Genomic DNA, 26,823 nt, shown 5'->3' on the forward strand with positions numbered 1-26,823 from the left:
GTGCTGGCTACAGCTAGGAAGCTAATCAGGAACAGTTAAATGTATTACTATGGAATGTGCAGGGTATCAAAAATAAACTAAATGACTGTGATTTTCTTAATTTTGTTTCGGATTATGACCTCATTTTACTTACTGAAACATGGAACTCTAAATTAACAGATATAAATATCAATGGTTATGACCATTTTAACTGCACAAGACCAAAATACAATAAAAAATCAAAGAGACATAGCGGTGGTGTAATTGCATATTATAAGCAGTGCTATTGCAATTACATTGAATTGTTAAGCACAAATGAAAAGGGTATTATCTGGTTTAAATTCAAACAAAAATTGTGTAGTTCTGCCAAAGATGTATATATTTGTTTATGTTATATTCCTCCGGAAGATTCTGCTGTGTATCGTAATGTTAATTCTCCACTTTACGAGTTCGATTTTTTTGAAAATCTAAATAATGACATCCGCAGGTATAATGAGCTTGGCTCCGTATATCTCGTGGGTGACCTTAACTCGCGCACGAGCGATCAACTCGACTACGTGCATGACATAAATTTGAACCGTTACATAGATTTACCACAATTGGATAATAATGCCTCAAATTTACCTGCCCGAAAAAATTGTGATACACAGTTGAATAATTTCGGATCAAGGTTGTTAAATCTTTGCAAAGAAAACAATCTCGTTATTGTCAATGGTAGACTAGAGCACGGAAATTACACATACCACGGAATTTACAGAAATAAGCCCGTAGCAAGTACGGTTGATTATTTAATCACAGATGTAAATAGCTTTAATTCAATATTCAATATGAGTGTTCTTGATTTATCAGAGTTTTCGGACCACTGTCCTGTTGCTTTTACAATGAATTGTATATTTAATCTGAATATGGATGATAGCCATGCTTATGATAAAATATTATGGGATACATCGAATACTGAACATTTTTTAGACGTGTTACATTCTAAAAAACAATTATTTGATGATATAAGAAATCGTCTATCTACAGGAGATATAGACATAAATATGTGTATAGACAATTTTTCTAAGCTTGTGTACGACACTTCATTCACATGTTTTGGCAAAACTTTTACAAATACACCAAAACGTAAGAAGAAGAAATCACTTTGGTTCAATGATGAATGTCGCAAAAGTAAATCAATTTTTATGGAATCAAAACGTAAATTTCTGTCTTGCAAATCTGATGAAAATAAATTAGATTTTTTGTTGAAAAGGGCAAATTATGCTAAAATCAAAAGACGTGCAAGGTGGAATTTTCAAAACAAAGAGAAGAGCAAGTTGTCAAAATTATGTAAATCATCTCCACGTAAGTTTTGGAAATATTTGAATAAATTTAAAAAGTCAAACACTGTAAATACTGATGTGGATATTCAGAGCTTTGTTAAGCATTTTTCTGATGTTTTTAATAATGAAGAAGATCTTTCGGGTAATTATAGCCATGATGACGTAGACAATACGATTAACATTGAACAACTGGATACAAAAATTACTATAGAAGAAGTACAAAGAACTATTTCTAAATTAAAGCGCTATAAAAGTTGTGATTTTGACAACAATGTTGCAGATTTTTTCATTGACTCAAACACATTCATATCTCAATATCTTTGTCTAATCTTTAATCATATATTTGATTCATGTGTGTATCCTGAAGCTTGGACAAAAGGTGTTATTGTACCTATATACAAAAAGGGAGATAAAAATGATCCTTCCAATTATCGGGGAATTACACTTGTTAATATAATGGGTAAAATATTTTCATTGCTTTTAAGAAACCGTATAAATAAATGGTGTGAATCGGAGCATATTATAACTGATTCTCAATTTGGTTTTCGTGATAACCGTTCTACGACTGACGCTATATTTCTATTACATACAGTTATTCAAAAAGTATTAGCCAATAAATCGAAACTTTTCTGCACGTTTATTGACTACCAGAGGGCTTTTGACACCGTCAATCATGATGCATTGTGGAATAAGTTAATTCAAACGAGAGTAAGCTGTAAAATGATCAACATGATCAAGTCTATTTATAGTAAAGTCCAGTCTTGTGTTAAGCTATCAAATAGTATGCCCCTTTCGGATTTTTTCGATGTAACTATTGGATTGAAACAAGGGGAACCACTCTCACCTCTTTTATTTATTCTTTTCATAAATGACATTGTAGATAATATAGATTTTAATCTTTTAACCGATAAAGATCTAGATCTATTATCTATGTATCTAATACTTTTTGCAGACGACATTGTTCTGTTCACTATTGATCCTGTAAGCCTTCAGGCGCAAATTGATTGTATATATCAGTATTCCATAAAATGGGGTTTAAACATTAATATCAACAAAACAAAAGTTTGTATTTTCGAAAAACGTAAACAGTTCCACCATGGCAATTTTTTTATCAATGGAGAACAAATAGAAATTGTTGATAGTTTCACATATCTTGGTGTTAGATTTTCGTATACTGGGAATTTGAATCATGCAATAAAAAGTCTTCATGATCAAGCATTAAGAGCTTACCATAACTTAATGATATTATTTGATAAAGTACTTCTAGATGTAAAAACAAAACTCCGTTTATTTGATACAATGATTGTGCCAATTCTGTTATACGGCTCCGAAGTTTGGGGTGTATACAACCCAAAAGATGTTGATAAATTACATTTAAGATTTTGTAAGTATGTTTTAGGAGTTAAATCTCAAACTCCAAATGCTGCCGTATTTGGAGAATTGGGAAGATTTCCTCTATCTATCATCTGCAAGCAACGTTCTATTAAGTTCTGGTTAAAAATAATGAAGAACGTTGATTCCCCACTCTACAGTATGTATTACGACCTTTTGAATAATGTAAACAATTCATGCTGGTCAACTCGTATTAATTCAATTATTGATCATTTAGGTTTTACAAATATTAGAAATAACTTCGACGAAAACTTTAATTATTTGCCCATGTTTATAAACAGATTACAAGATCAATATATTCAAGACTGGTCTGCCTCAATTAATACTATGCCTAAACTCGAATACTACTGCAAATATAAGACAACATTTTGTTTTGAAAATTATATAGAAATTATATCAAACGATAATTTAAGAAAGTGTTTGACGTCCTTAAGATTATCCTCTCATAAATTAGAAATTGAAGTAGGAAGATATGCTGGTGTGGATAGAAATGAAAGAGTATGCAAATTATGTACCCAAAATGTAACCGAATCGGAGTATCATTTTCTATTGTGTTGTGACAAATATAGAGATATTAGACATAAATATCTGGGCAATGTTTCTTGGCCCTCTTTAAATAAATTTGTTTCTGTTATGTCAGTTATGAGAAAGAAACATCTTTTGAACCTGTGTAAATTCATAAAAGAAGCTATGCTTCAACGCAGCAATACCCTGTCAGATATTACTGTTTCCTAGTAAAATTTTTGTTATTTATGTGTACATGTATAATTATGTTGTTAAGATTTTGTAAAATTGTGTCTTTGCCATATTTCTATTATAATGTAAATGGCCAAAGGCAAGTACTTTGCTGATTTGCCAATAAAATTTGAACTTTGAAATTTGAACTTTATTGTGGCAAAACAATTCGTAATATAATGATGATTTTATATAGGCTTACTTATTGTTCAGCGGTCTTTTTGCCACACGCAAAGACCGTATGCACATTAAAATCAAAACATCCGGTAAAACAGCAGGGCAACCAATAGCATTGTGAAACCGTCAATAATGATACTCGACACAATGACCGATGTGAATGCAAACTTTCGAGTGGGCATTTGAATCACTTAGTGAAAGGATTAAGATTCTTCCTTGATACCGGCTTGCAAAAAACACTCTACGTGTCATATAGCGCAATGTTTCAAATCTTTCTTATTATCATCAGAAGAAGAGTGTAGTCCATATACAATAGTGCAAGTTTTCGAAGTCACTTCTCATAGTTTATGCCGGATAATGTACTTCCTTCTTCTTTGTAACGTGCAGTTACTATTGAACATAGATAGAGGACGTACTTGCCTTTTCGTAAGTTAACTGTAGTTGTATAACTAGAATCATACCGCGTTTGGCAGAATAAAAGTATAATCGCTACGTTGTAGATATATCTTAGACACACGCGGCTCTTTTATTTCTTCTTTGATAAAAAGAAATTTTTAAGGCGATGCTGTCATTATCAATCACTGTTTTAATGAAATGGTTGTACTTTTAACACTTTCTTTGCTTACCGCTTAATTTAATAAACCTATTTGATTTCCAATGAAACATGTAACATACCGATATTACACACTTTAAGCTGGTGCTGTGTAGAGTCCCATTTTAATTTTTGTTTATGGATATTACACTCTTTATTGACCTGTAAGGCAGTTGATGCTGTGTAGAGTCCAATTTTCATTTTTGTTTATGGATATTACACTCTTTATTGACCTGTAAGGCAGCTGATGCTGTGTAGAGTCCCATTTTCATTTTTGTTTATGGATATTACACTCTTTATTGACCTGTAAGGCAGCTGATGCTGTGTAGAGTCCAATTTTCATTTTTGTTTATGGATATTACACTCTTTATTGACCTGTAAGGCAGTTGATGCTATGTAGAGTCCAATTTTCATTTTTGTTTATGGATATTACACTCTTTATTGACCTGTAAGGCAGCTGATGCTGTGTAGAGTCCAGTTTTCATTTTTGTTTATGGATATTACATTCTTTATTGACCTGTAAGGCAGCTGATGCTATGTAGAGTCCCATTTTCATTTTTAGCTCGACTATTCGAAGAATAGTCTAGCTATTCTACTCACCCTGGCGTCGGCGTCGGCGTCGGCGTCGGCGTCGGCGTCACACCTTGGTTAAGTTTTTGCATGCAAGTACATACAGCTATCATTTAAAGGCATATAGCTTTGAAACTTATTTATTCTTTTTCTAGGTCAATTACCAACCTCACTGGGTCAAGTTCCATAACTCTAACATGTATTTTGAGCAAATTATGCCCCCTTTTGGACTTAGAAAATTCTGGTTAAAGTTTTACATGCAAGTTACTATCTCCAAAACTAATGTAGATATTGAATTGAAACTTCACATGTGTCTTCGGGGTTATAAAACTAGTTCATAGCAGCTATTCCTATAACTCTGACCTTGTTTTTGGCCAAATTATGCCCCCTTTTGGACTTAGAAAATTTTGGTTAAAGTTTTGCGTGCAAGTACATACAGCTATTACCAAAAGGCATATAGATTTGAAACTTATTTTTTCTTTTTCTAGATCAATTACCTACATCACTAGGTCAAGTCCAATAACTCTGACATGTATTTTGGCCAAATTATGCCCCCTTTTGGACTTAGAAAATTCTGGTTAGTTTTGCATGCAAGTACATACAGCTATTACTAAAAGGCATATGGATTTAAAACTTATTTTTTCTTTTTCTAGATCAATTACCTACCTCACTGGGTCAAGTCCCATAACTCTGACATGTATTTTGGGCAAATTATGCCCCCTTTTGGACTTAGAAAATTCTGGTTAAAGTTTTACATGCAAGTTACTATCTCCAAAACTAATGTAGATATTGAATTGAAACTTCACATGTGTCTTCGGGGTTATAAAACTAGTTCATAGCAGCAAGTCCCATAACTCTGACCTTCATTTTGGCCAAATTATGCCCCCTTTTGGACTTAGAAAATTTTGGTTAAAGTTTTGCGTGCAAGTACATACAGCTATTACCAAAAGGCATATAGATTTGAAACTTATTTTTTCTTTTTCTAGATCAATTACCTACATCACTAGGTCAAGTCCAATAACTCTGACATGTATTTTGGCCAAATTATGCCCCCTTTTGGACTTAGAAAATTCTGGTTAAAGTTTTGCATGCAAGTACATACAGCTATTACTAAAAGGCATATGGATTTAAAACTTATTTTTTCTTTTTCTAGATCAATTACCTACCTCACTGGGTCAAGTCCCATAACTCTGACATGTATTTTGGGCAAATTATGCCCCCTTTTGGACTTAGAAAATTCTGGTTAAAGTTTTACATGCAAGTTACTATCTCCAAAACTAATATAGATATTGAATTGAAACTTCACATGTGTCTTCGGGGTTATAAAACTAGTTCATAGCAGCAAGTCCCATAACTCTGACCTTCATTTTGGCCAAATTATGCCCCCTTTTGGACTTAGAAAATTTTGGTTAAAGTTTTGCGTGCAAGTACATACAGCTATTACCAAAAGGCATATAGATTTGAAACTTATTTTTTCTTTTTCTAGATCAATTACCTACATCACTAGGTCAAGTCCAATAACTCTGACATGTATTTTGGCCAAATTATGCCCCCTTTTGGACTTAGAAAATTCTGGTTAAAGTTTTGCATGCAAGTACATACAGCTATTACTAAAAGGCATATGGATTTAAAACTTATTTTTTCTTTTTCTAGATCAATTACCTACCTCACTGGGTCAAGTCCCATAACTCTGACATGTATTTTGGGCAAATTATGCCCCTTTTGGACTTAGAAAATTCTGGTTAAAGTTTTACATGCAAGTTACTGTCTCCAAAACTAATGCAGATATTAAATTGAAATTTCACATGTGTCTTCGGGTTATAAAACTAGTTGACAGAATCAGGTCCCATAACTCTGACATGTATTTTGGGCAAATTATGCCCCCTTTTGGACTTAGAAAATTCTGGTTAAAGTTTTACATTCAAGTTACTATCTCCAAAACTAATGCAGATATGGAATTGAAACTTAACATGTTTCTTCGGGGTTATAAAACTAGTTGATAGCATCAAGTCCCATAACTCTGATATGCATTTTGGTCAAATTATGTCCCCTTTCAAACTTAAAACTCTTTTGATATTTAACATTTTGGGTAATAATTTCCTGCTTCTGTGACAATATTTCGAATAGTCGAGCTTGGCTGTCTTACGGACAGCTCTTGTTGTTTATGGATATTACATTCTTTATTGACCTGTAAGGCAGCTGATGCTATGTAGAGTCCCATTTTCATTTTTGTTTATGGATATTACACTCTTTATTGACCTGTAAGGCAGCTGATGCTGTGTAGAGTCCCATTTTCATTTTTGTTTATGGATATTACACTCTTTATTGACCTGTAAGGCAGCTGATGCTATGTAGAGTCCCATTTTCATTTTTGTTTATGGATATTACACTCTTTATTGACCTGTAAGGCAGCTGATGCTGTTTAGAGTCCAATTTTCATTTATGTTTGTTCAGTGTTTTTTGTGTGTGTTTTACCAAAAGGGAGATGCATATTAGTGGTAAATTAAAAATAATTGAAAAAACTCGCTTTATTTATCACCAGTAAATGTTTGACCAACATATTCATCAGGGGCTGTACGACATGTTTAACGTTACATATTAGATTAAGGTCAACGCTATGCTTATCGGTCGTGTTTTTAAAGATAAGACAGTTGCAATATTATTGTTTTATACTGCACACGGCAAGCATATATTCTTTGTTGATATTATTTGCTAAACGTACGGATTATTTCTACCTGGCCATTTAATTAAATTGTAAGGTATTTATTTAGTATAGTGTACTTATATAACTTCTCGTAATTGATGCGTACAATGTACAATTTGCTTAACTAACACAGGTCCTGCAAAAACATTCCGTTGACAAAACGCTGTTGCAGGGAAATAACTTTATGCTAATGTTTTGTTCCTGAAACGTGTCTCAACGGGTGCACATTTATATGGTCACTCTTTATTTCGGATTTTCAGTTCCTCCACGGGTGATTCTTCATACAGACCAGCAGTTATAAGAGAAGAGCAGTGGTGTATAAAGATTATAAAGCGAAATATGGTTGGAATGCGCTTGTTTTGTTTGCTGCTGTTATTGTGTTTTAGTGGATTTGGGGACGCTAAACGGAATAAAAAGTCTCTCATGACGAGAGATCAACAAAATGGCAGTTCGGTAAGTGACAGAATTTTACTAATGACTGACTTATTGATATGTCACGGCTATTATAATTGAATGAACATACACATGTAATAAATTATGTTGGTTTATAAACATTTATTTAAAAGAAATAATGTCAAAATATTAGCAATGTATTTTTTCTCAACATATATGTCAGCTGTATTTAGTTATAAGAGAACACTGTACGACACATCTGAGAGAGCCGTTATATTTCGATTGTTCTCACCAGATCGTTCAGCACGACATTTATGTTGTATTAAAAGTAGTGTTTAGTTTTTCAGTTCGAACATTTCGTCTTGGGTGGTTATAATACTCCCACTTTCATAGTTTGGGTATTGTTTAATTACCCTTCGGATATGGTATATGCTTTTTAATTTTGACTTTTGACAGTTTCTGCGATATAATAAACTCTGATCCTATCTCTAGGTTCTAGCGTTTTTAGTTCTGCCCATTGTTTTCTAAAGTCCACTTTTCACGAATGTCTCTAAATTGTATTTTGGTACTTTTAACATGTGTAAATGTTGAGTCCAGCTCAACCCAGGGCTAGATCAGAGCGCGGGCGGTAGTATGCATTTCAACTACCGTCCATGAACTGGCTCAGTGAAACTGAGCCTGCTGCATTTTCAATTATATCATGTTGGGCGACCAGCGGAGTTTTCACGTTTTTCTATTTTACCGTACCATGCTACAATTTCAGACCCCGCCACTCTTCTCAGAGAATTTAGTCCCAAGAATTCTGCTTTGTGAAGTAGATAAACCATGTTCGCTAGTACTTCCCGTTGATGGCAAACATACCCAGATGTAAGTTTATACTCTGTTATTCGTATTCTTTCTATGTATCAACATATTTCTACCAGTTATTCGTTCAAGATATACACAGTTTATATCGATCAGAGCTTTTCTTGATTTGTAATTAAACACATTTCTATTCTTCTTTTACTGCTGAGGAATCTATTAAAATGTGTGAGAGAAACGTTTTTATTTCAATTGTCTACAGTTTTAGACATTGCAGGGATATAAACTAACTATTTTTATTTAGGGGCACAGACGGTCAGAAATAACTGTTTAACATTAGGTAAATGGGCATTTTCTCCAACAATTTAGGGGCCCAGCCCAAAATCTAGGGGCCTTGGGCTACTGGGCCACTGCTAATTTATATCCCTGCATTGCCTTTGCTATGCTTCTTTATTTTCAAATCTTGACTGTTTTAAAATAGAACACTTCATCCTCTAAAAGACATTTGAGTTTGTCTGCCCTTACATATTAATTTATAATTGCAGACCAAATGTACAAGATGGTCACCGTGATCCTGGATTGAAGGTAGAGCCAATCGCTGTTTGGAGTAGACAGCCGTTTATTTGCAACCCGAATCAAACCAGATGCCCATACGAAGCCGTGGTCACTGTTATACCAACCGAGGAAAGAACATATCAGTACTGTGTTCAGACAACCACTGAGGAAAAGTAAACTGTTTCAGTAAACTGTTTCATTCCTTACCAATATTTTTTCAGTCTACTTGTCGGTTTGTCGGTTATCTATGTACTATCTTTTTTTAATTAACGTGTTATTTGTTTGAATGTGTGTACCGTCTGTTATGACTATATTTGCGTACATGCATGGTTTATACATATGTATTTCGTCTAACAGTCCGTTGTTTTTATGCTCTACATCATTTTTGACGGCTTTATTCCTTTATTGTATTTTTATATTTGTCCCCTCTTTTTTGTAAGTTGTCTGTACGTTTTCTGTTTTAATATCTTGAATTTCGTTTCTGTTTATCTTTCTTTTCCGTTATCTACTGCTATTTCATGTCTTTTATATTGTTCTGAAATATTAATACTTTACCAGTGTATGTGTACTTCCTTTCATAATCTTTTTAATAAGTCCTCTTTCTTCTTAATATATTCCTTAAATATATAAAACGTTGCCCTCTATCTATATGTGCTTGATTAAAATTCGTGGTACATGGAACTTACCTTAGTAAGTTTCGGTAAAGGGTACATAAATTGTATGAAGGTCTAGGCAATGCGAATTCGATATTTGAAAATAACTAAGTCTTGGTTAGGCCTATTTGATTTAAGACCGATTGGCACGAGGTGCATAAAAGAATACAATCATACAGCTTCCTGTTTTTGTGACATTTTTTTGGATGCGACCGAATGTTATAGTACCAATATGCTACGATATATTACCGGTGACCACTTTATCACATAATAATTACACATACTGCCCTTGATCAGATCTGTTGACATGCATCTTTTATTATATTATATTTCTTTAACTAATGTTTCAATTTTAAACACTTTCAGGATAAACGCTGACGAGCTATGTTTTATGGTACAAGGAAGTAAGTATTAAGTTTTGTATTCCTAGATTTAGCTTTATGCTTTCATCGGTGTATTTACATATTCTATATTCTACATATTGTTCACACTTACACTTGTTTTCATAAAAACTGATAATAATTGAAACGTAATGTGATGATTAATGTTCGCTATTACATTATAATTTCAATTTATTTCTTATTACATTATCAGACATATTTCAACGATTATATTTTTTTTTGTTTCTTTACAGTAAGAAACAACTTTATGAATGTAAGCATTACATGTTTCTTTTTCTCTGACTTGTGTAGCTTATTAACAGACCAACAATGATCGATATTACTATGCCTGACTTTAATATTAAACATCTAAGTATCATGACATGTAGAGGAAACATTTAAATGGAACTTTATAAGGCCAAAGGTATCTGTGTCATAGTAGGAACTTGATATTTTGCCTTACCCTTGCATGATCGTAAGAAGCGAGTAATAGGGCCTTAACACTTGGTTTTGCAGTAACTCTGTGATTCCAGCAGGTATGCAAATTTTGATTCCATACCTCATGTTTTTATTTCGATGTAAATGAATGTGGACACAAAATTTGTAGTCCTGTTTGGCGCCATATAACCTATACTGTGTTGGTGCGCCGTAAAACCCAAATAAATAAATAAATGATAGTTTGCCCTTTTTCGTCAAATCAAGGATGCTTAAGATGACATTTTTAATATATATCTCACTACATATCACTGCAAAATCAGGGTCCATAGGACTAGCACTGTAACAAAATAAAATTTTCAACATTCTAGGGGTGGTGTCCGGGTAATCGCGAAGTCGTGTCTGATTGCTCGAAAAACGGGTTTTTAAGGTCTACTGTACAATATCTTATTTTTTTTTTTAATATATATTTTATTTTGTAAGACAGGCAACACCACATTTCAATTATCCACCTTCATTTCCCAACAATTCAACCGTGAGTTGTCCGAAGAATGTGACATGTCACTATGCGGTAGAGCTTCAAAGACATGGAGGCTATTGGTAAACGTTTTGCGTGTTTTAGTTTATATATAATCATAATCCTACTAATTCAGATTTTTTAAATGTAGATTTCGTTGTTTATATATTGTATTGCAACTGGTTTTATTGCTCATTTAGTGGCAGTTACGTTTCTGGATGTTCGCCCATAAGGTGTTTTTTAAAATAAAAGTGTACAAAGCTTTATTAACTAAAATTTCAGACACGTGTGATAGCATTTTTACTATTTAAACTAAAATGATTAGGTTAGAACTTAATGATGTACATACTCAAGGCATTGTGCAAGTGGGCGGTTAAATTTGATTAATGGTGTGATCGAACTTTGAAAGTAGTGTGGTAACCGTGGTAGAAAAAGAATACATGGCAGTTGTAAAAAATACAAATGTACTTGGATAAATATCCAACAGGAAAGCCGCGTTCCAAATATGCAGCTGTCTTAAACTGCAATCCACGGCAGTGCGCGCCTGAACGCGGACATTGCATGCATGCCATTAAACATGTTCGTTTTATTAGTTTTGTATTTATGAAAGTATTGCAAAGTCGTTGCCATCGTCCAGACAGATTCGGACGAATAGTCGCCAGAGTCTCCCAATTTCCTTGATAAATAAGACATCTTAACTTTTCTAGAATATGCAGTTGACATTCATATTTCATGCATATAAATTTTTATTTACAATTACCAATACTTAATTGATAAATTTCATTAATTTATTTATCATACCGATTGTGTCACAAATGTATGAAGTGATGTTTTATGACCATTATAATGGTCACTTAAATGTTTAAATAACCAATACTTGATTTTACCCGACTTTTCGAAAAAACTTAATTTAGTCAAAAATAAAATGAAATGAAATTTGAAGCTTTGAATGTTGCAACAATATGTGTGACAACTGAGTCATGCTGATTTTAGGATAATGTATCTAAACTAATTCAGCTGCTGTGCAGTGGATGTTGTCTGATGGATTTTGTCGAATAATTTTATTTAGGAAGAGCTTAAGTCTTGCATGAACATGCCTACGTTTATTGATTACCATACTGGTACTGATGATAAACCCGGACAGATGATAAAGTCGAACACCCTGGAAATATTCGATTGAAATCGCTTATTTATAAAATTGAACACACCATCTAATAGTTTCCACTTACAACACCAACTGGTGTAAACAAAAACAAAATTGGTAAATATTCTGTATAAATAAATGACTTACATAACTTTGTATAAAAATTATTTATCCAAAATTACTGGGGAAGAGGGTGTTTTTTTGCGCATGCTCACAGTCGAAACATGAAGGCCTGACATTTGTTAACTTTTCATTGCTTGATCAGGAATGACTGTTGCAGCTTTTTTGGGAAAGTTTCAATATAATAATACCAAGAAAATTTTGTAAATGACAAAGGGTTCGAATTTATCATCAGTCAACGTTCATAAAGTCCCCTTTTTATATACCCCTTTCAGGCCCTCACTTCGTGTGAGTTTGCTTACTAAATATAAATTTGAATTATGTAAAGTTTTCAGCAAAGGTTAAGCTTTATTTTGATACCGACCACTGATTTCAATTTGCAGAAATAAAAAAGTTACAGGTAAAAAACCTCATTTTCTGTTCGGGTTTATCATCAGTACCAGTACTAGGAAAAATTACTATACTGTATCCTGTTGCATTTTATTTGTGAAACATTTGCTTTTCAGAAATGAATTAGTTTTACGTAAATATTGCAATAAAGTCGAAAGCGTTCATGTTCCTGTTACCATTGGTCATGAATTTAATATTTATCTTCAGTATACCACCAAAAGTAAACCTCGTGACCGATATAGATATACATGTACACGAAACGGAAGTGAAACAGAGAGCTTGCAAATATGATGTTGAATACACTCCTTCAGTACATGCTACTGGCAACAAGGCAATATGCCTCTCGTAAGTGTATATTGATAATGTTTCTTGTAAAAAGTTAGACTGAAAGTGTGACGTTATTACTCAACAAAATCACTATTTGCACGTCACAATTTTCACGTCAGTAGCGTAAAATGTCGCATCGGCAACATTTGGTGGTTGTCAAAGGATATAAATCATTTTGCTTAATATAGTGTTAGAATCAAAATAATTTGTCTCATGCAGCCCTCGTAATTTAATTCTTTTCAATCTGAACTTCTAACAATGATTTAGTTAGTGAGAACATCACTGATTTGGATATATTATTTCTATATATATGATAAAGAAAAAGTATTTTTAGAGCATTTGTCTGAGTTTAATCTTATTGCAAGTAAAATACATCAAACACAATATATTAGCAAATAAATAGTTTTATAGATAGTTTTAAGCTTATTAAGGAGCTAAGCGTAAGTTTGAAGTTTTGTTGCTTAAGGGAATTTAAGAATAGTTGTTTTGTTCCAAGGTCAAAGATTCCAGATCATTCTCAAATATGTGTACTCTAATGCAATTAATGATTATAAAGGCACATGGGTTTCTGTCACCAAATGTATAGATTTAGTTAAGATAAATAATCTTTACGAACAAAACATAGGTTGTGTGAACAAACTTTACTTGGAATGCTTTCAATTTATTGTAACTAACTTATAGAATAAACAAGTCAACGGTAGAAACACACTGTGTCAATGTTGAAGTTACATCACTGACTCGGCAAGGTAAGGAACCCTTCCAAAAGCACTTTAGCTTTAAAGAAGTATTCGGATAGTTAAATCAGGTTTATTGCAAATATTTGCTTTTAAAGAAGTAGACACCTGTATAAAATGAAAATATAATTTAGAATTTTGCTAGTAACGAATCCTGAATTTCAAATCAAATAATGGATCATCCTGATAATGTAAAAAGGTCTTTGTTTCCGTGAAATCTCGAAATATCTTTCCAATAGTGAACATCAGATGCAATACACAATTAAAACTCAGTATCTCAAATTCCAAGGGACCCATTGTTTTACTTGGAGATAACCGAAGTTCGACTTTAAATTATATTTTGTGCGCGCGTTTTCGGGACGGGACACGAAAATATTTTCGACATAGCCGGAATTTTGAGATAAGCAAGTTCGAGATATTGAGTTTCAATAGTATTCACATATTATGTCAAGTTACAATACAAAGTGTAGTGTCCACAAGTGAAAAGATATTTGATCGTATATGTAAAACCAACAACTTTTTCTTGTCTTTTAAACTGGTTTAACCAAATTTTTATCATTGTTTGGTAACCCCAGTGAAAATATATTTCATTATTTCTAAATTGAAATTATCAGATATATTTAATCAAAATGTTTCCATATTTCACCGAAAAACAGCTTTTTACTGCCCTCGTGACTGATAATACAGAATGAGTTTGTATTAGTTATTATTTATACATACGTAGAGCTGGCAGGACCATGCAGTAGAATCTACTGTAGCAGTGGAAGTTTCTGTGATTCCGTCAACGGGAGACCGATATGCTTATGTCCGCCTGGATTTACGGGAACATCCTGCACTCACCGTAAGCTATACTTTGGCTACATATATAAGTAACATCCTAAACAGAACACAAGAATTTATATAACATTCATTATCATTTTAACAAAGTACTTGCATGCACATAAACACTTTTGGAAATTATTATAAAGTGCACACCTTTGCATGTGCAGGAGTTACAGCGAGAATTGGTATATATTTTGTCAAAAGTAGTCGTAAATATGTTTATTCAGTCATCACTGTTATCAAGTCAGATAATTTATTTCAATATGTCTCTGTTGAAAAGCTTTTGTACAAAACGAAGCTAATTTCTTTAAAATATTTACAGTCGTTGTATTTAAAAGTTCCATGTAATATTCTGATGATTGTATTAGTATCACGGAATTAAATAACTGTCACAATATATTACACGTTGGATAAGTTAAAGTAAAGTGACGCAGTGATGTTCTTCCCTTAAGATATTCTTTTCACATTTGTTTCTATTCTCTTTTTTTTATGTCAACTACTTTCTTCAGTATTTAACTGGGGTGAAGACAATCGTTACTTGGTTTCTTTGCAATAACATTTCTTTATCTGCCGTTTTTCGTATATTCTCCTTTTTATTTAATTTTAAATTCCCTAAATAAAATAAAAACAATGAAGTTTTTTAAAAGCGTTATTGTGCTTTGATATTGATATTGATTAATGAAACAGAATAAAAAGTAGTAGCTAATAAACATCTGCATTTTTGTTTAGAAAAAAGAAAGTTAACAAGGAAGATTTTTGACCGGACTTATTTTTCCGCATTACCATATCATTTTTATTCCTACGAACGTGATATCTACTTTTGTTGGTTGTAACATCAGACCGACACAATAATAGGTCAAAGGGTGACTGTCGTCATATGGTGACTGTCTAGCTTGATGATGGGGGAAGCCCCAAGATGCCCCTCGTGGAATAATTGCATGTCCGGATCACCAGCGTTCCATAAGCTTTCAGGATGGATATCAAAACGTAATTAGGTCTTATATATGCATTTATTTTTCCCATTTCAGCTGTACAGTGTTACCTTTCTTTTCCTAAGTCAGTAACTTGCCCTAAAAGCAACTGTCATGTCACTGGAATCACAATAGGCACGTAAGTTATGCTTTGTCCGACCACCTTTATAAAATTGATTGGTTCATACAAAACAAAAAGCTACTTAAGAACTAATTGAAAAGCAATATATTTTCCTTATATAGTATATAGGCTTAAGTATTTCTGAAGTGAAAATAAAGTCTGTATATCTTTTGTAACCTCACACGAATATTTCGGAGCTACTTTTACTTTGTCTGTTCGAAGTCTTAACATTTTTTGCATAACAGGTTTATCTGTGGCCATTGACTTATATTTTCTATCTATTTAGTATTTAGGTTTACATATGATTAATATATCATTGTTGAATTCTTTGATTGCTCCTACGCTATCTTCGCTTGGCATGCTGGAACTGACATCATGTCTTTGCGAGACTGATATTTCCAATTGAAATACTAGTATCAGCTTTGCGTAACAATCTGCATGTCAATTTTTTTCAAACCAGTAGCCTTCCATTCTGGCAGATGCATGTCAACGTTGAAAAGTAAAATCTATTTTGAAATCATAGAATTGTATATGATTTTTAGGAGGCAGGTTTTCTCGAATGGCAATATAGTTAGCTACCAGCAAGATGCGTACAATGGTAAAGTGATTATTGCTAATATCGAGGCCAGTGGAAATGCATCCGAGATCTGCTATCACGTGAATCAGGCGTATGTATTGAAGCAATTGCAATGACGTAGTGACACTATGAAAAACGCGTGTCAGTTTAAGTCATTTATTTTTACTAATATATCATTGTAATGCAGCTGGAAGCAGAGAAAGTCATCTTTGGATCATGTACGTAGGACATTACTCTCAGCTCAGTACTGTAGGTAAATCCTATAGCGCAATGTCCTTAGCCCATCACATAGCAGCTTGCCCTTTACTCAATTAAATAGGTAAACCACATGACTCTTTCTAGAGTTCATATTTTCCCCTCACGCCAGAGTTACGAGTTTGTAGAAATAATTTTTTTCAGGTAACAAAGCCAATTTGTCAGTCATCAAATATCTGTTCACTGATAAATTATTGTGAACATTAAACATGTGCCATGTTGACAAATTATTAAACATCTTTTTACTGATAATGCAAGAATAGTTCTAATAAACATACTTTCACTTACACAAAATGATAAAATGGGAGTTATTAGATATTAAGAAGAGTTTGGCGTGAATATTATTTGACTATGTAGAAAGCAGCTAATGAAACATTGCTGGTTACAAATGTTTGACAAGCACAATAACTACTATTTCTTAGCACTGAAGCTAACTTTTAAATGTTTCCGGTAAATGCCAAAAGGTTCATATATCTAGTAAATTTTGATGGCGAAGGCGGTCATATAAGCTGGATAAGGTATCTGGAAAGTGAAGAGAAAGAGAGCCAAAGAATGGTATTAGGAATTAAATCTATTAATTAAGATTACTGGTAAAAGTACTCTGGATCGTTGTATCAATTTTGTAAATGAACTTTTCAAGCCAAAATAATTCCATGAAGAGATCCTTTCAGCTAGATATTGTTTATTGTGTTGTTGGAAATGCATCATTTACTGATACTGAGGTTTATTTTTTACGAGGACTGTTTTATCATGAAACCTGTGAAAGTTTACAGCACCCTGAGAGGGTTGTATAGGCTGATCCTGAGAGGGTTGTATAGGCTGATCCTGAGAGGGTTATATAGGCTAGTTGAAGATGTAAAACACATAAAATACAACCAATACAATTAATGATACCAATAGTTAGTGTTAGTTGAACATATTAACAAATAACTAATAGTGATTCTATATGTATAGATCTCATTTGTGTCTTGCATTTCTATGTGAACATGTGTTAGCTGATAGCTTCAATATTTCTTAAAATGTACTCATACAAAATTTCATTTAATTATTTTACTTTTTTTAACTTATTTTCTATCATGAATAGAGAATCGGTACATACTTACCATATGCATAAAGACTATGTTGTACTACTGTACTACAAGTTTCCCTCTTTGTTCTTATCGGTCCTATTCGTACTTGAGTAGTTTTTACTATTTGGGAAATACTGATTTAGTGTACTTGTCTAAAGTAATACATCGAATTTACAAAGAAAAAAAATTAACATTTAGACTTATTTGTTCTTCAGTAACTGCTACAAAGAAGGATGTGTATCAGTGATTCCGGATAACCAGCTTCTTTCTCCAACACACATGCCAGGGGTATGTTTTATAATGACATAACGCTGAAAACGTTTATTTGCGGATTCCTTGGTGTACGTTATATGGTAGTCTCAATCCGTGACTCTAGTTACCTCCCCTGACGGTCCGTCCACATCAGACTGAAATGAAATGAAAGTGATAATTACCGTCACGAGTTGGACTAGTTATATGGATACAATGGCGGCTGAAGTTACTGTTTGTTAATATTTGACCGAAGGGTTGATAAAATGACCAAGAACGAAAATGGGTATATTTTTTGGCAACTTGAGTCACGTCTAGAGATTTCAATCTATCGGCAAATTTAGTCAAAATGACCTGGACGTTTTGCCAGGATTGACCGCAAACTTGAATATTAGTAGCAATGCATTTTGCTTTACTCTTGACCGTTTGTTAAGAAGAATAACTTATCTACCTTGATATTAGATAGAGCAATTCAAATAATCTCATATATATCAATATTTCAAATGGCACAATCTCAGCTTCATCCCTTTTTCAAGTTCTTACATTTCCACGTCCCCGGGATATGACGTCATTAGAAAAGGCAATTTCAGATTATTAAGTGTATAATTCACTAATCCCTGTTTGTCATTGCTTACTCTCCTATATAGTTACCGACAGAAGTGCGGACTAGCTTAAGGACAGTTGTCGCATAGGTTGGGTAACAATGAAACTTGATAAATTAATGAACGATACACTAACAACATAACGAGCTATCAAATGCATTTCTAAACTATATATTAGAAAAATATTAGTAAATATTTCAGGGATTTTCAAACAACAATCTGACATACAACTGTAATACTGGAGGCAACTGCTATCTTACCATAATAACATATCCAACAAACAACAATACTTGGTATGTAATAGTTGAACGTCTTTGTCTTTGTCTTGGCCATTTGTATAAATTTATTATCCACCTAAACATCATTACTTATTGTGACTTCTGGTATAGTGGTAGTATAAAGATTCTGACCAATTTGTCATTTAGAAAGCAAATAATCATCTTAAAATCAAAATGATAATTCTATTAGAGAGAACATATGAGCCGTGCCATGAGAAAACCAACATAGTGGGTTTGCGACCAGCATGGATCCAGACCAGCCTGCGCATCCGCGCAGTCTGGTCAGGCTCCATGCTGTTCGCTTTTAAAGCCTATTGGAATTAGAGAAACTGTTAGCTAACAACATGGCGAACAGCATGGATCCTGACCAGACTGCGCGGATGCATACCCACTATGTTGGTTTTCCCATGGCACGGCTCATATTTTCATGCCATAGGTACATCTATCGTAATTTCATGTGAAAAAAATTTGCATAATTTAGTTTTGTAAATTATTTTCAAAACGCAATGATAAAATGGAACTAATGCATATGTTTTCACTTTTAATCAACAAGTTCTTATTTTGTCTACACTAGTCCAAATGTAACCGCTCACCCAAATACTACGGTGAATAACCACCATATATTCCGTCCATCCACATTTGCCAGACCACAGTGTACGACAACAGTCTTGGTAACAGGCTCTACCAAACCAGGCGAGAATCAACAGCTGTGCTTGCAGACAAGGTAAGAATAAAACCAATAAAAAGATCCTTTGGAAGCATAGAACGCAACCAAACAATAGTATAATAGCAGACTGGGTTTGATTTGGTCTGTTCATGAGAAGTAATGAAATGTGTAACATCCCTCATGCCACAAAGTACCAGCTTGAGCTTAATTATGTTCCAGGAAAATTGAATGGACTCTATGATAGCAAAAGACCAGAGTCCAAGTACTTTCAATAAGACCAAACCTAAGTCAATAAAATCTGTAAAAAGATCCCTTGGAAGCAAAGAATGCAACCAAGCATAATAATAGCAAGCGGAACTCTAATACACCTATGTTGAATGGACTCCATGATCCCAAAGGACCAGAAAATATGAAAACACTGAATCCAAGTACGGGGAGACCTTTTACAGCCGTCACACGGCACTTAACGATTGATGTTGTGATAGTTAATAAAATCAGTAGAAAGGTCCTTTGGAAGCAAAGAATGCAACCAAGAAGAATAATAGCAGACTCACCTCTCACGCTCCCTAGCACCGGCTTAAGCGGAACTCAAGCGGAACTCTATTACACCTATGTTGAATGGACTCCATGATCCCAAAGGACCAGAAAATATAACAACAATATAACATATAACAATGTAACTGTCAAGTCATACACAGTTACAATCGAGACACCCTTCCACAACTACGTAAGCATAATGCATTGTCTTACTATACTTGTTTCAAAACCGAATGCCTGTTTACTACATCTGCCTGCCAGAATAATGTGAATTCATCAACTGTCCTTCCTAAATCCAATAAAACTGCTGGAGCAAAATTTTCGATCGACAACAATGTAAACTTTCGTCTTCCGTTAATAGTAACGAAGTTACTGTATGGTACAGCGTACGTAATGATTTGATATATGTATTCGTTGTCAAATAATAGTAATACAATCTATGGGTAGATCTTTAGGAAGCATAGATCGCAACCAAGTAAAATAATAGCAGACTTGGTTTGAGTCTGTTTCATGAGATGTAATAAAATGTGCAACACCTCTCACGCCCACTAAGATCGGCTTAAGCGTAATTGTATAATTGAATGTTCTCCGTGATTCCAAAGGACCAAAATACAACAATACTGAGTTCCAGTACGTGAAGACATTAGACAATTGAATAATTAATACAATCCGTAATAAGATTGTTTGCACCAAGCAAGATAATAGCAGACACGGTCATGAGATGTAGTGAACTCTTTACGCAACATAGGGCCGGCTCAAGCGGAATTCTATTATAATGAATTGAAAATTCTCCATGATTCCAAACTGCCAGAAAATATAACATCACTGAATTCAATTACGGGGAGGGTTTTAAAGGTATTTACGATACTTCAGAAACGTTGAAGATGCGGTCCATTTTTCTTCCAAAAATGGATCCTGGTGTTACACATGTTGGTTTAACCAGTTAGATGTTATAGCCCTTTTGGTCGAGTTGATTAACGAATTAAATCAAAAGGGTCTAATACTGGCCTAGAAAATTCTGTTTTGGCTGAGACGAAGCAAAGTATTGCCAACTTGATCATTATATTACTTTAGCAATTAGCATAATACGTATTAAGTGATACCATCTAGGGCGTACAATATGTATTTTTAAATTTGTTTTACTGGGTGCACATGGAAATTGTTTCTTTTGCAGATCTGATGTAAAATGTATACACCTTACAGTCAAAGGTAATTTGTTTTGATTACATTATGAATAAACACACGGATTAAAACATTTTAGCTCGAATAAGTAACGTTTTAACACAAAGTTATGACTTTGAGAGTATTTTTCATAATTAAATATTTTAAATGGATATGTTTTGCTTTCGAGCTTATGAATTCACATTAATTATAATGCTTCAGTATTTGATAAATCGACCAATGTGGTACCGGTGTCACTGTTTATGTTTCATGTTAGGGGTGAAAGATGGACGTTAGACTTCGAAAATTTAAACTTGCATAACCTTCATAAAATATTCAAATCCACCTCAGATTTTGAAAAATGCTCGACAAATCCTTGTGAGAACGGAGGGTCTTGTGAAGCGTTACTAACCGGCTACAAATGTACGTGTAAACCTGGTTGGACGGGCAACAACTGTAAAACAGGTAAGTTAAGCTGTTTATTAAATGTTTTTATAGGGCCATCTGCTATAAACTTGATCTTGTGAAAGATGCGTCTAATATTTTGGTGGAGTTTTACACTTTATTGCTTTGGGTGTTTTGCAGTATGTTTAGGTTTCAACTACTCTTGTACATCGCTGTATGAACACATCTGCGGATGTCTTTATTTATTCTTTTGGTACTTTGGTACTCCGCGGTTAGACGGCGTGAATAGTATCATGCATTTTCACTACCGTGCATGAACAGGCTCAGTCAAACCAACCCTGAAACGGTCTCTTTTTTATCCTGTTGGAAAATAAGTTTGTATTTACTTTTTCTATTTTACTGCATGACCGTCGTTTAGAATAAATATACATTATTTTACAGACATAAATGAATGTAGTCCAGATCGGTGTCAAAATGGAATATGTCATGATGAAATTAACAATTATACATGCACATGTGATGCTGGGTACACTGGTCGAAATTGTGAAACCGGTAAATTCTAAAAGATATTAACTGCTTTTACGAAATAAATTTTAATGCATTTATTTATTAATTGTAAGAGGTAAAAATTGGAATAACTGCGTAGAATATAATTTTGTATCATTCTGTTTTTTTTCCTCAATATCTGTAAGTTGCCAAAATTTACTTTAGCTGATGACTTCTTTCTCAAATAAATTGATTCTACTGTCCTGGGATATCTATACAGCGTACTCCTTTTTTCAAGATTCTAGTGGATTTGCTGACTTATATAGGGTAAATGCTGCGCACACTGTTGAGGCTCTGCGTGACAGTTGTACAGAAATATGTTAGAAAATTAAATATGTATTTCAAATTGTGTATGTCCAAGTAAATATTGTTTACATATACCTATACTATTCTAATAGGTTATATATTATAAATTTGCTTAATGATGTAGTAACTGAATTCTGAAACATTTAATTGACATTGATATTTGTTACTGTGTTTAAAGTTTTGTAAATATGTTTCCATGTTGATGAGGAGCTCATTGCTCAGATCTGATTAACGTTTTCTGTATTCTTTATTCCGGTAATGACATGATTATAAGCGTATAATATCATTATTTTCAGACATAAATGAATGTAGTCCAGACCCTTGCCAAAATGGATCATGTCGTGATGTAATTAACGGTTATATATGCACGTGTCATGCAGGTTACACAGGTCGAACTTGTGGAATCGGTGAGTTTATTCCAGTATTAAAACCTATAATTCGAATACGAGTGCATTTTGGAGTCTGTTTGGACAATTGTCATTAGAAAATAACTCTGTGTTTCTTTCTTTACTTTTTTTCAGACATAAATGAGTGTAATCCCGACCCATGTCAGCACGGAATCTGTCATGACGGCGTTAATAATTTCACGTGCACATGCTTCCCTGGTTTTACAGGTCGTCATTGTGAAACCGGTGAGTTCAAATAAATATTAACCCTTTTTGTGACTATAGTTGGTAGTGTATTAAATTAACTCAATTACTTGCGGGGAACAGGTTTGTACCAGTCAAGAATCCAGGAACTACTGCCCGCCGTTACATAACTGAAATACTGTTAAAAACGGCGTTAAACCCAAAAGACATAAACAAAGCAATTAAGCTAACTGGTTCATTAATTAAGATTAAATGTGAAATCATGATATTTCGAGGCTGAGAAAAATATACTTTATATGATTCTGCTTTTTACACATCTGCACCTGTCTATTTGAACTGAGAAAAAGAGAAACAGGTTCTGTGTGATTAAGTCTGCGTAAGAGTGGTAATGAATCTTCACATTCCCTTGTACTGTTGAAAAACGGCATTAAACCCAAAACAAACAAACAAAATCACATTCCCTTGCATCGGCCAAAGTATAAGTCTTTTAAGAATTAACGAACAAACGCACAAATGAGAAAACCAACATAGTGGGTTTGCGACCAGCATGGATCCAGACCAGCCTGCGCATCCGCGCAGTCTGATCAGGATCTCTATGCTGTTCGCTAACGGTTTCTCTAATTGCAATAGGCTTTGACAGCGAACAGCATGGATCCTGACCAGGCTGCGCGGATGCGCAGGCTGGTCTGGATCAATGCTGGTCGCAAACCCACTATGTTGGTTTTCTCATGGCGCGGCTCTTTAATATACTTAATGATCTCAAGGAAACAGAAATAACAACAACACAGAGCCCAAGTGCGGGGCTGACGTTTTAGGTTAAGAAGATGTTATGAAATGTGCAACCCATTTCACGACTCCTAGTACTGGCTTAATTTATTTTATTCTTTCCAATATTTGTATTTATGAAACTTTGTTTGAAGATGGCGCCATATCATAGTAAGTACTGTAATGATTTCAGATATCAATGAATGTAGTACAAACCCTTGCCAAAATGGAGCATGTATTGATGACGTTAACAATTACACATGTACATGCTTTTCGGGTTATACAGGTCGACAGTGCGAAACCGGTAAATTCAAGTCATTATTGTTACCCTTATCACAATGATTAGTTATAATTTTGTTTCAGCTCTTCATTCGTTCTAGAACACCTTCGTAAATTTTTTATCCGCTCCCCTGTTACACTATGGCGATATACGCCCGTCTGATCGCTCGTCCTGTTACGCTATGGCGATATCCGCCCGTCTGATCGCTCGCTGGCGATATCCGCCCGTCTGATCGATCGCCCTATTCTCTCTTGGGTGCAAATATTTAGCTAATTTATACATGCTGGTGTAAAACATGAGGATATGAAGACATTTTTTTGTTTTTGTCAGACGGTATTATGCTTACGTTGCATATGTTAAGCTTTTGTTAAGAATCGATAAATCATGACGAATATTAACTACTTTAAAATACTTATTTAACATTTACATTCTCCCTTTTCGTTCCATTGATCAGTATAACGTTCATGCTGCATGAACCGTAAAAGAAAAGCGCCAGAGTTACGATAGCGCCGCTTGATGATCACGTGCCGCAGGTCTGCGAAATTTCTTTAATTTGCCGATCACACCTGCTGCTGTGCATTTTGCGTGAAATCCGAAAAAATCAAATTATTTTTTAAATAAAGTCCTGAAAGCAAATGCATATTTCTTTTGCAAAAATAAGGGATGCACATCACTGTTTTCATGATTTATGCAAAAAATTATGTGAAATCTACCAATGTGTTAAAATTTTGAAGTGGGTATGTGTGGTGGTATCGGCATTCAGTAAAATAAATGATTCTTGATTTGTTTACGGTCTTAATCATAGATGGATTTAGCACCTGTGTGTCTAAAATGAACACACGCATAACATTTTAGTCCGGAGCGTAACTTCTGAACTATTTGAGGGAATTTAGCATTGGGAGAAAGTGTTGTGTACACGACCCGTAACTCTACCTTGCTAGCTAATTATGTCTCCCACGTGTAGTGGGGTAGACATATTGATTTAGTACTGTCCGTCTGTCTGTCTGTTCCGTCTCTGTCTGTCTGTCACAAAGTTTATCCACGCAACTCCTCCGACATCACCAGAGGGATTTACACCAAACTTCGCAAGATTGATCACTGCTAAGCCTAGTTGTGCATATCGTCGGCATTTTCAGTTTCGGTTATTTTCAGTGGAGTTATGGTCCTTGATGCATCAACTTTTATAATGTTTTGACCACTTCCCTTATATCAATGGGTGGACTTCCACCAAATCTTACAGGAGTGATCATTGCCAAGTTTTCGTTTTGCATATTACCGGCATTTTCCGATTTGATTATTTTAAGTGGAGTTATGGCCCTTGATTCATAAAATTTTATGATGTTTTTGCCACTTCCCTTATATCAACTTGCGATTTCCACAAAAGCTTACAGGAGTAATCAGTGCTAAGGCTAGTTATATACTGAGCAAAAAATCCAACCAGACCCTTGAAGAATGTAGATATCTTTTTTCTATTTTAAAAGGTAAGCTAATGAATTTTAAACATCGTTTTATTGACCTGAATGCCTACACAAATATCGGTAAAATAATTTTTACTTTTGCGAAAATCTCGTGCTTGGCTGTGCACGTGCTAATCTTTTGTCAATTGTATTCTTAAAATTTGGTTGAATTTAATTTTTGTTGTGTGTCTCAGGACGCCTGGCGGTTTGTGTAAGCAAAAAGCAGAAAACATCTGAAATAAAACTCAATATGCCTGGGATGTGACTCGATAAAAGGGCACGTGCTATAGGAATGTTGGAAGCAGGAATGTCACGACGTCAGAAAAACATTGTGATTCGTGTTACAATTGTCAATATTCTTTGAAAGAAAGTTCTCTAAATGATTTACACAAGAATACAATTATTCAGAAGTGAAACCCAATACGTTTTCAGCTTTATTCCAGGTGGTCATGATCATAGACAGGCATGTGTCAATCATTCCTGCTTCCAACATTCCTATAGCATGCGATTTTTCATCGAGTCGCATGTTTATTTCAGATGTTTTCTGCTTTTTGCTTACACAAATCGCCAAGCTTCTGGAGACACACAACAAAAATTAAATGCAACCAAATTTTAAGAATACAAATGACAAAATCACGATTTGCACGTGCACAGCCAAGCACGGGATTTTCGTAAAAGTAAAAATTAATTTACCGATATTTGTCTAGGTATTCAGGTCAATAAAACAATGTTTACAATTCATTAGCTTACCTTTTAAAATAAAAAAAGATATCTGCATTCTTCAAGGGTCTAATTGGAAGTTTTGCTCAGTATAAATGTTATCGGCATGTTCTGGTTTAGTGATTTTCAAAGTTATGGCCTTAATTTGTCGTACTTTATTTTGTCTGGGCAACAGCTCAGGTACAATCAGGATTAATTACACCTAACTTTACAATAATGATCATTGCCAAGCCTAGTAGTGCTTATCGTTGGCATGTTCGGTGTTTTTAAACAGAGTTATGTCCCATGATTCGTCATTGATGGAATGTTATGGTTCATTGATTTTCAGTGATTTTCTGTGGAGCAATGGCTCTTAATTTGTGGAATTTCACGAATTCTGCATGGTAAGTAGTGGGAGACACATGTAACCTCCCTTCATTCAATATACTTGCCGTTACAATGCTAAAGGGAGTTTATTCAAATTGCATATATAGATGCAATGCATTCAGAGAAAGTGAAATGTTTAAGAACTAGAACGCTGCCTT

At 34.1% G+C, this 26,823-nt stretch overlaps 1 protein-coding gene and 1 long non-coding RNA gene across 6 annotated transcripts in view; both read left to right on the forward strand.

The window, feature by feature from the left end:
* Positions 1–4,753: 4,753 nt before the first annotated feature.
* LOC128546517 (uncharacterized) lies at positions 4,754–6,680 on the forward strand. The gene is made up of 2 exons (XR_008366001.1): positions 4,754–6,446; positions 6,611–6,680. It is a non-coding gene; the product is annotated as an uncharacterized LOC128546517 (long non-coding RNA).
* Positions 6,681–7,418: 738 nt separating this feature from the next.
* LOC123564416 (fibropellin-1-like) overlaps positions 7,419–26,823 on the forward strand; it is a 45,340-nt gene continuing 25,935 nt past the window's right edge. For 2 of the 5 annotated variants that reach the window (XM_053517149.1, XM_053517157.1), the window contains exons 1-21: positions 7,432–7,526; positions 7,732–7,924; positions 8,628–8,731; positions 9,211–9,393; positions 10,240–10,277; positions 10,508–10,527; positions 11,176–11,288; positions 13,067–13,204; positions 13,868–13,932; positions 14,645–14,761; positions 15,771–15,852; positions 16,377–16,502; positions 17,952–18,024; positions 18,789–18,880; positions 19,440–19,589; positions 21,244–21,278; positions 21,582–21,695; positions 22,077–22,187; positions 22,784–22,894; positions 23,009–23,119; positions 24,036–24,146. In XM_053517149.1, the coding sequence (XP_053373124.1) occupies positions 7,811–7,924; positions 8,628–8,731; positions 9,211–9,393; positions 10,240–10,277; positions 10,508–10,527; positions 11,176–11,288; positions 13,067–13,204; positions 13,868–13,932; positions 14,645–14,761; positions 15,771–15,852; positions 16,377–16,502; positions 17,952–18,024; positions 18,789–18,880; positions 19,440–19,589; positions 21,244–21,278; positions 21,582–21,695; positions 22,077–22,187; positions 22,784–22,894; positions 23,009–23,119; positions 24,036–24,146 (2,008 nt within the window). In that variant the 5' untranslated portion in view covers positions 7,432–7,526; positions 7,732–7,810. Of the gene's footprint in view, positions 7,527–7,731; positions 7,925–8,627; positions 8,732–9,210; positions 9,394–10,239; positions 10,278–10,507; positions 10,528–11,175; positions 11,289–13,066; positions 13,205–13,867; positions 13,933–14,644; positions 14,762–15,770; positions 15,853–16,376; positions 16,503–17,951; positions 18,025–18,788; positions 18,881–19,439; positions 19,590–21,243; positions 21,279–21,581; positions 21,696–22,076; positions 22,188–22,783; positions 22,895–23,008; positions 23,120–24,035; positions 24,147–26,823 lie in introns of all 5 variants that reach the window. The other 3 variants (XM_053517160.1, XM_053517162.1, XM_053517151.1) reach the window with 2 other exon arrangements.

The sequence above is a fragment of the Mercenaria mercenaria genome, chromosome 1 (assembly GCF_021730395.1).
Source record: "Mercenaria mercenaria strain notata chromosome 1, MADL_Memer_1, whole genome shotgun sequence".
Taxonomy (NCBI): domain Eukaryota; kingdom Metazoa; phylum Mollusca; class Bivalvia; order Venerida; family Veneridae; genus Mercenaria; species Mercenaria mercenaria.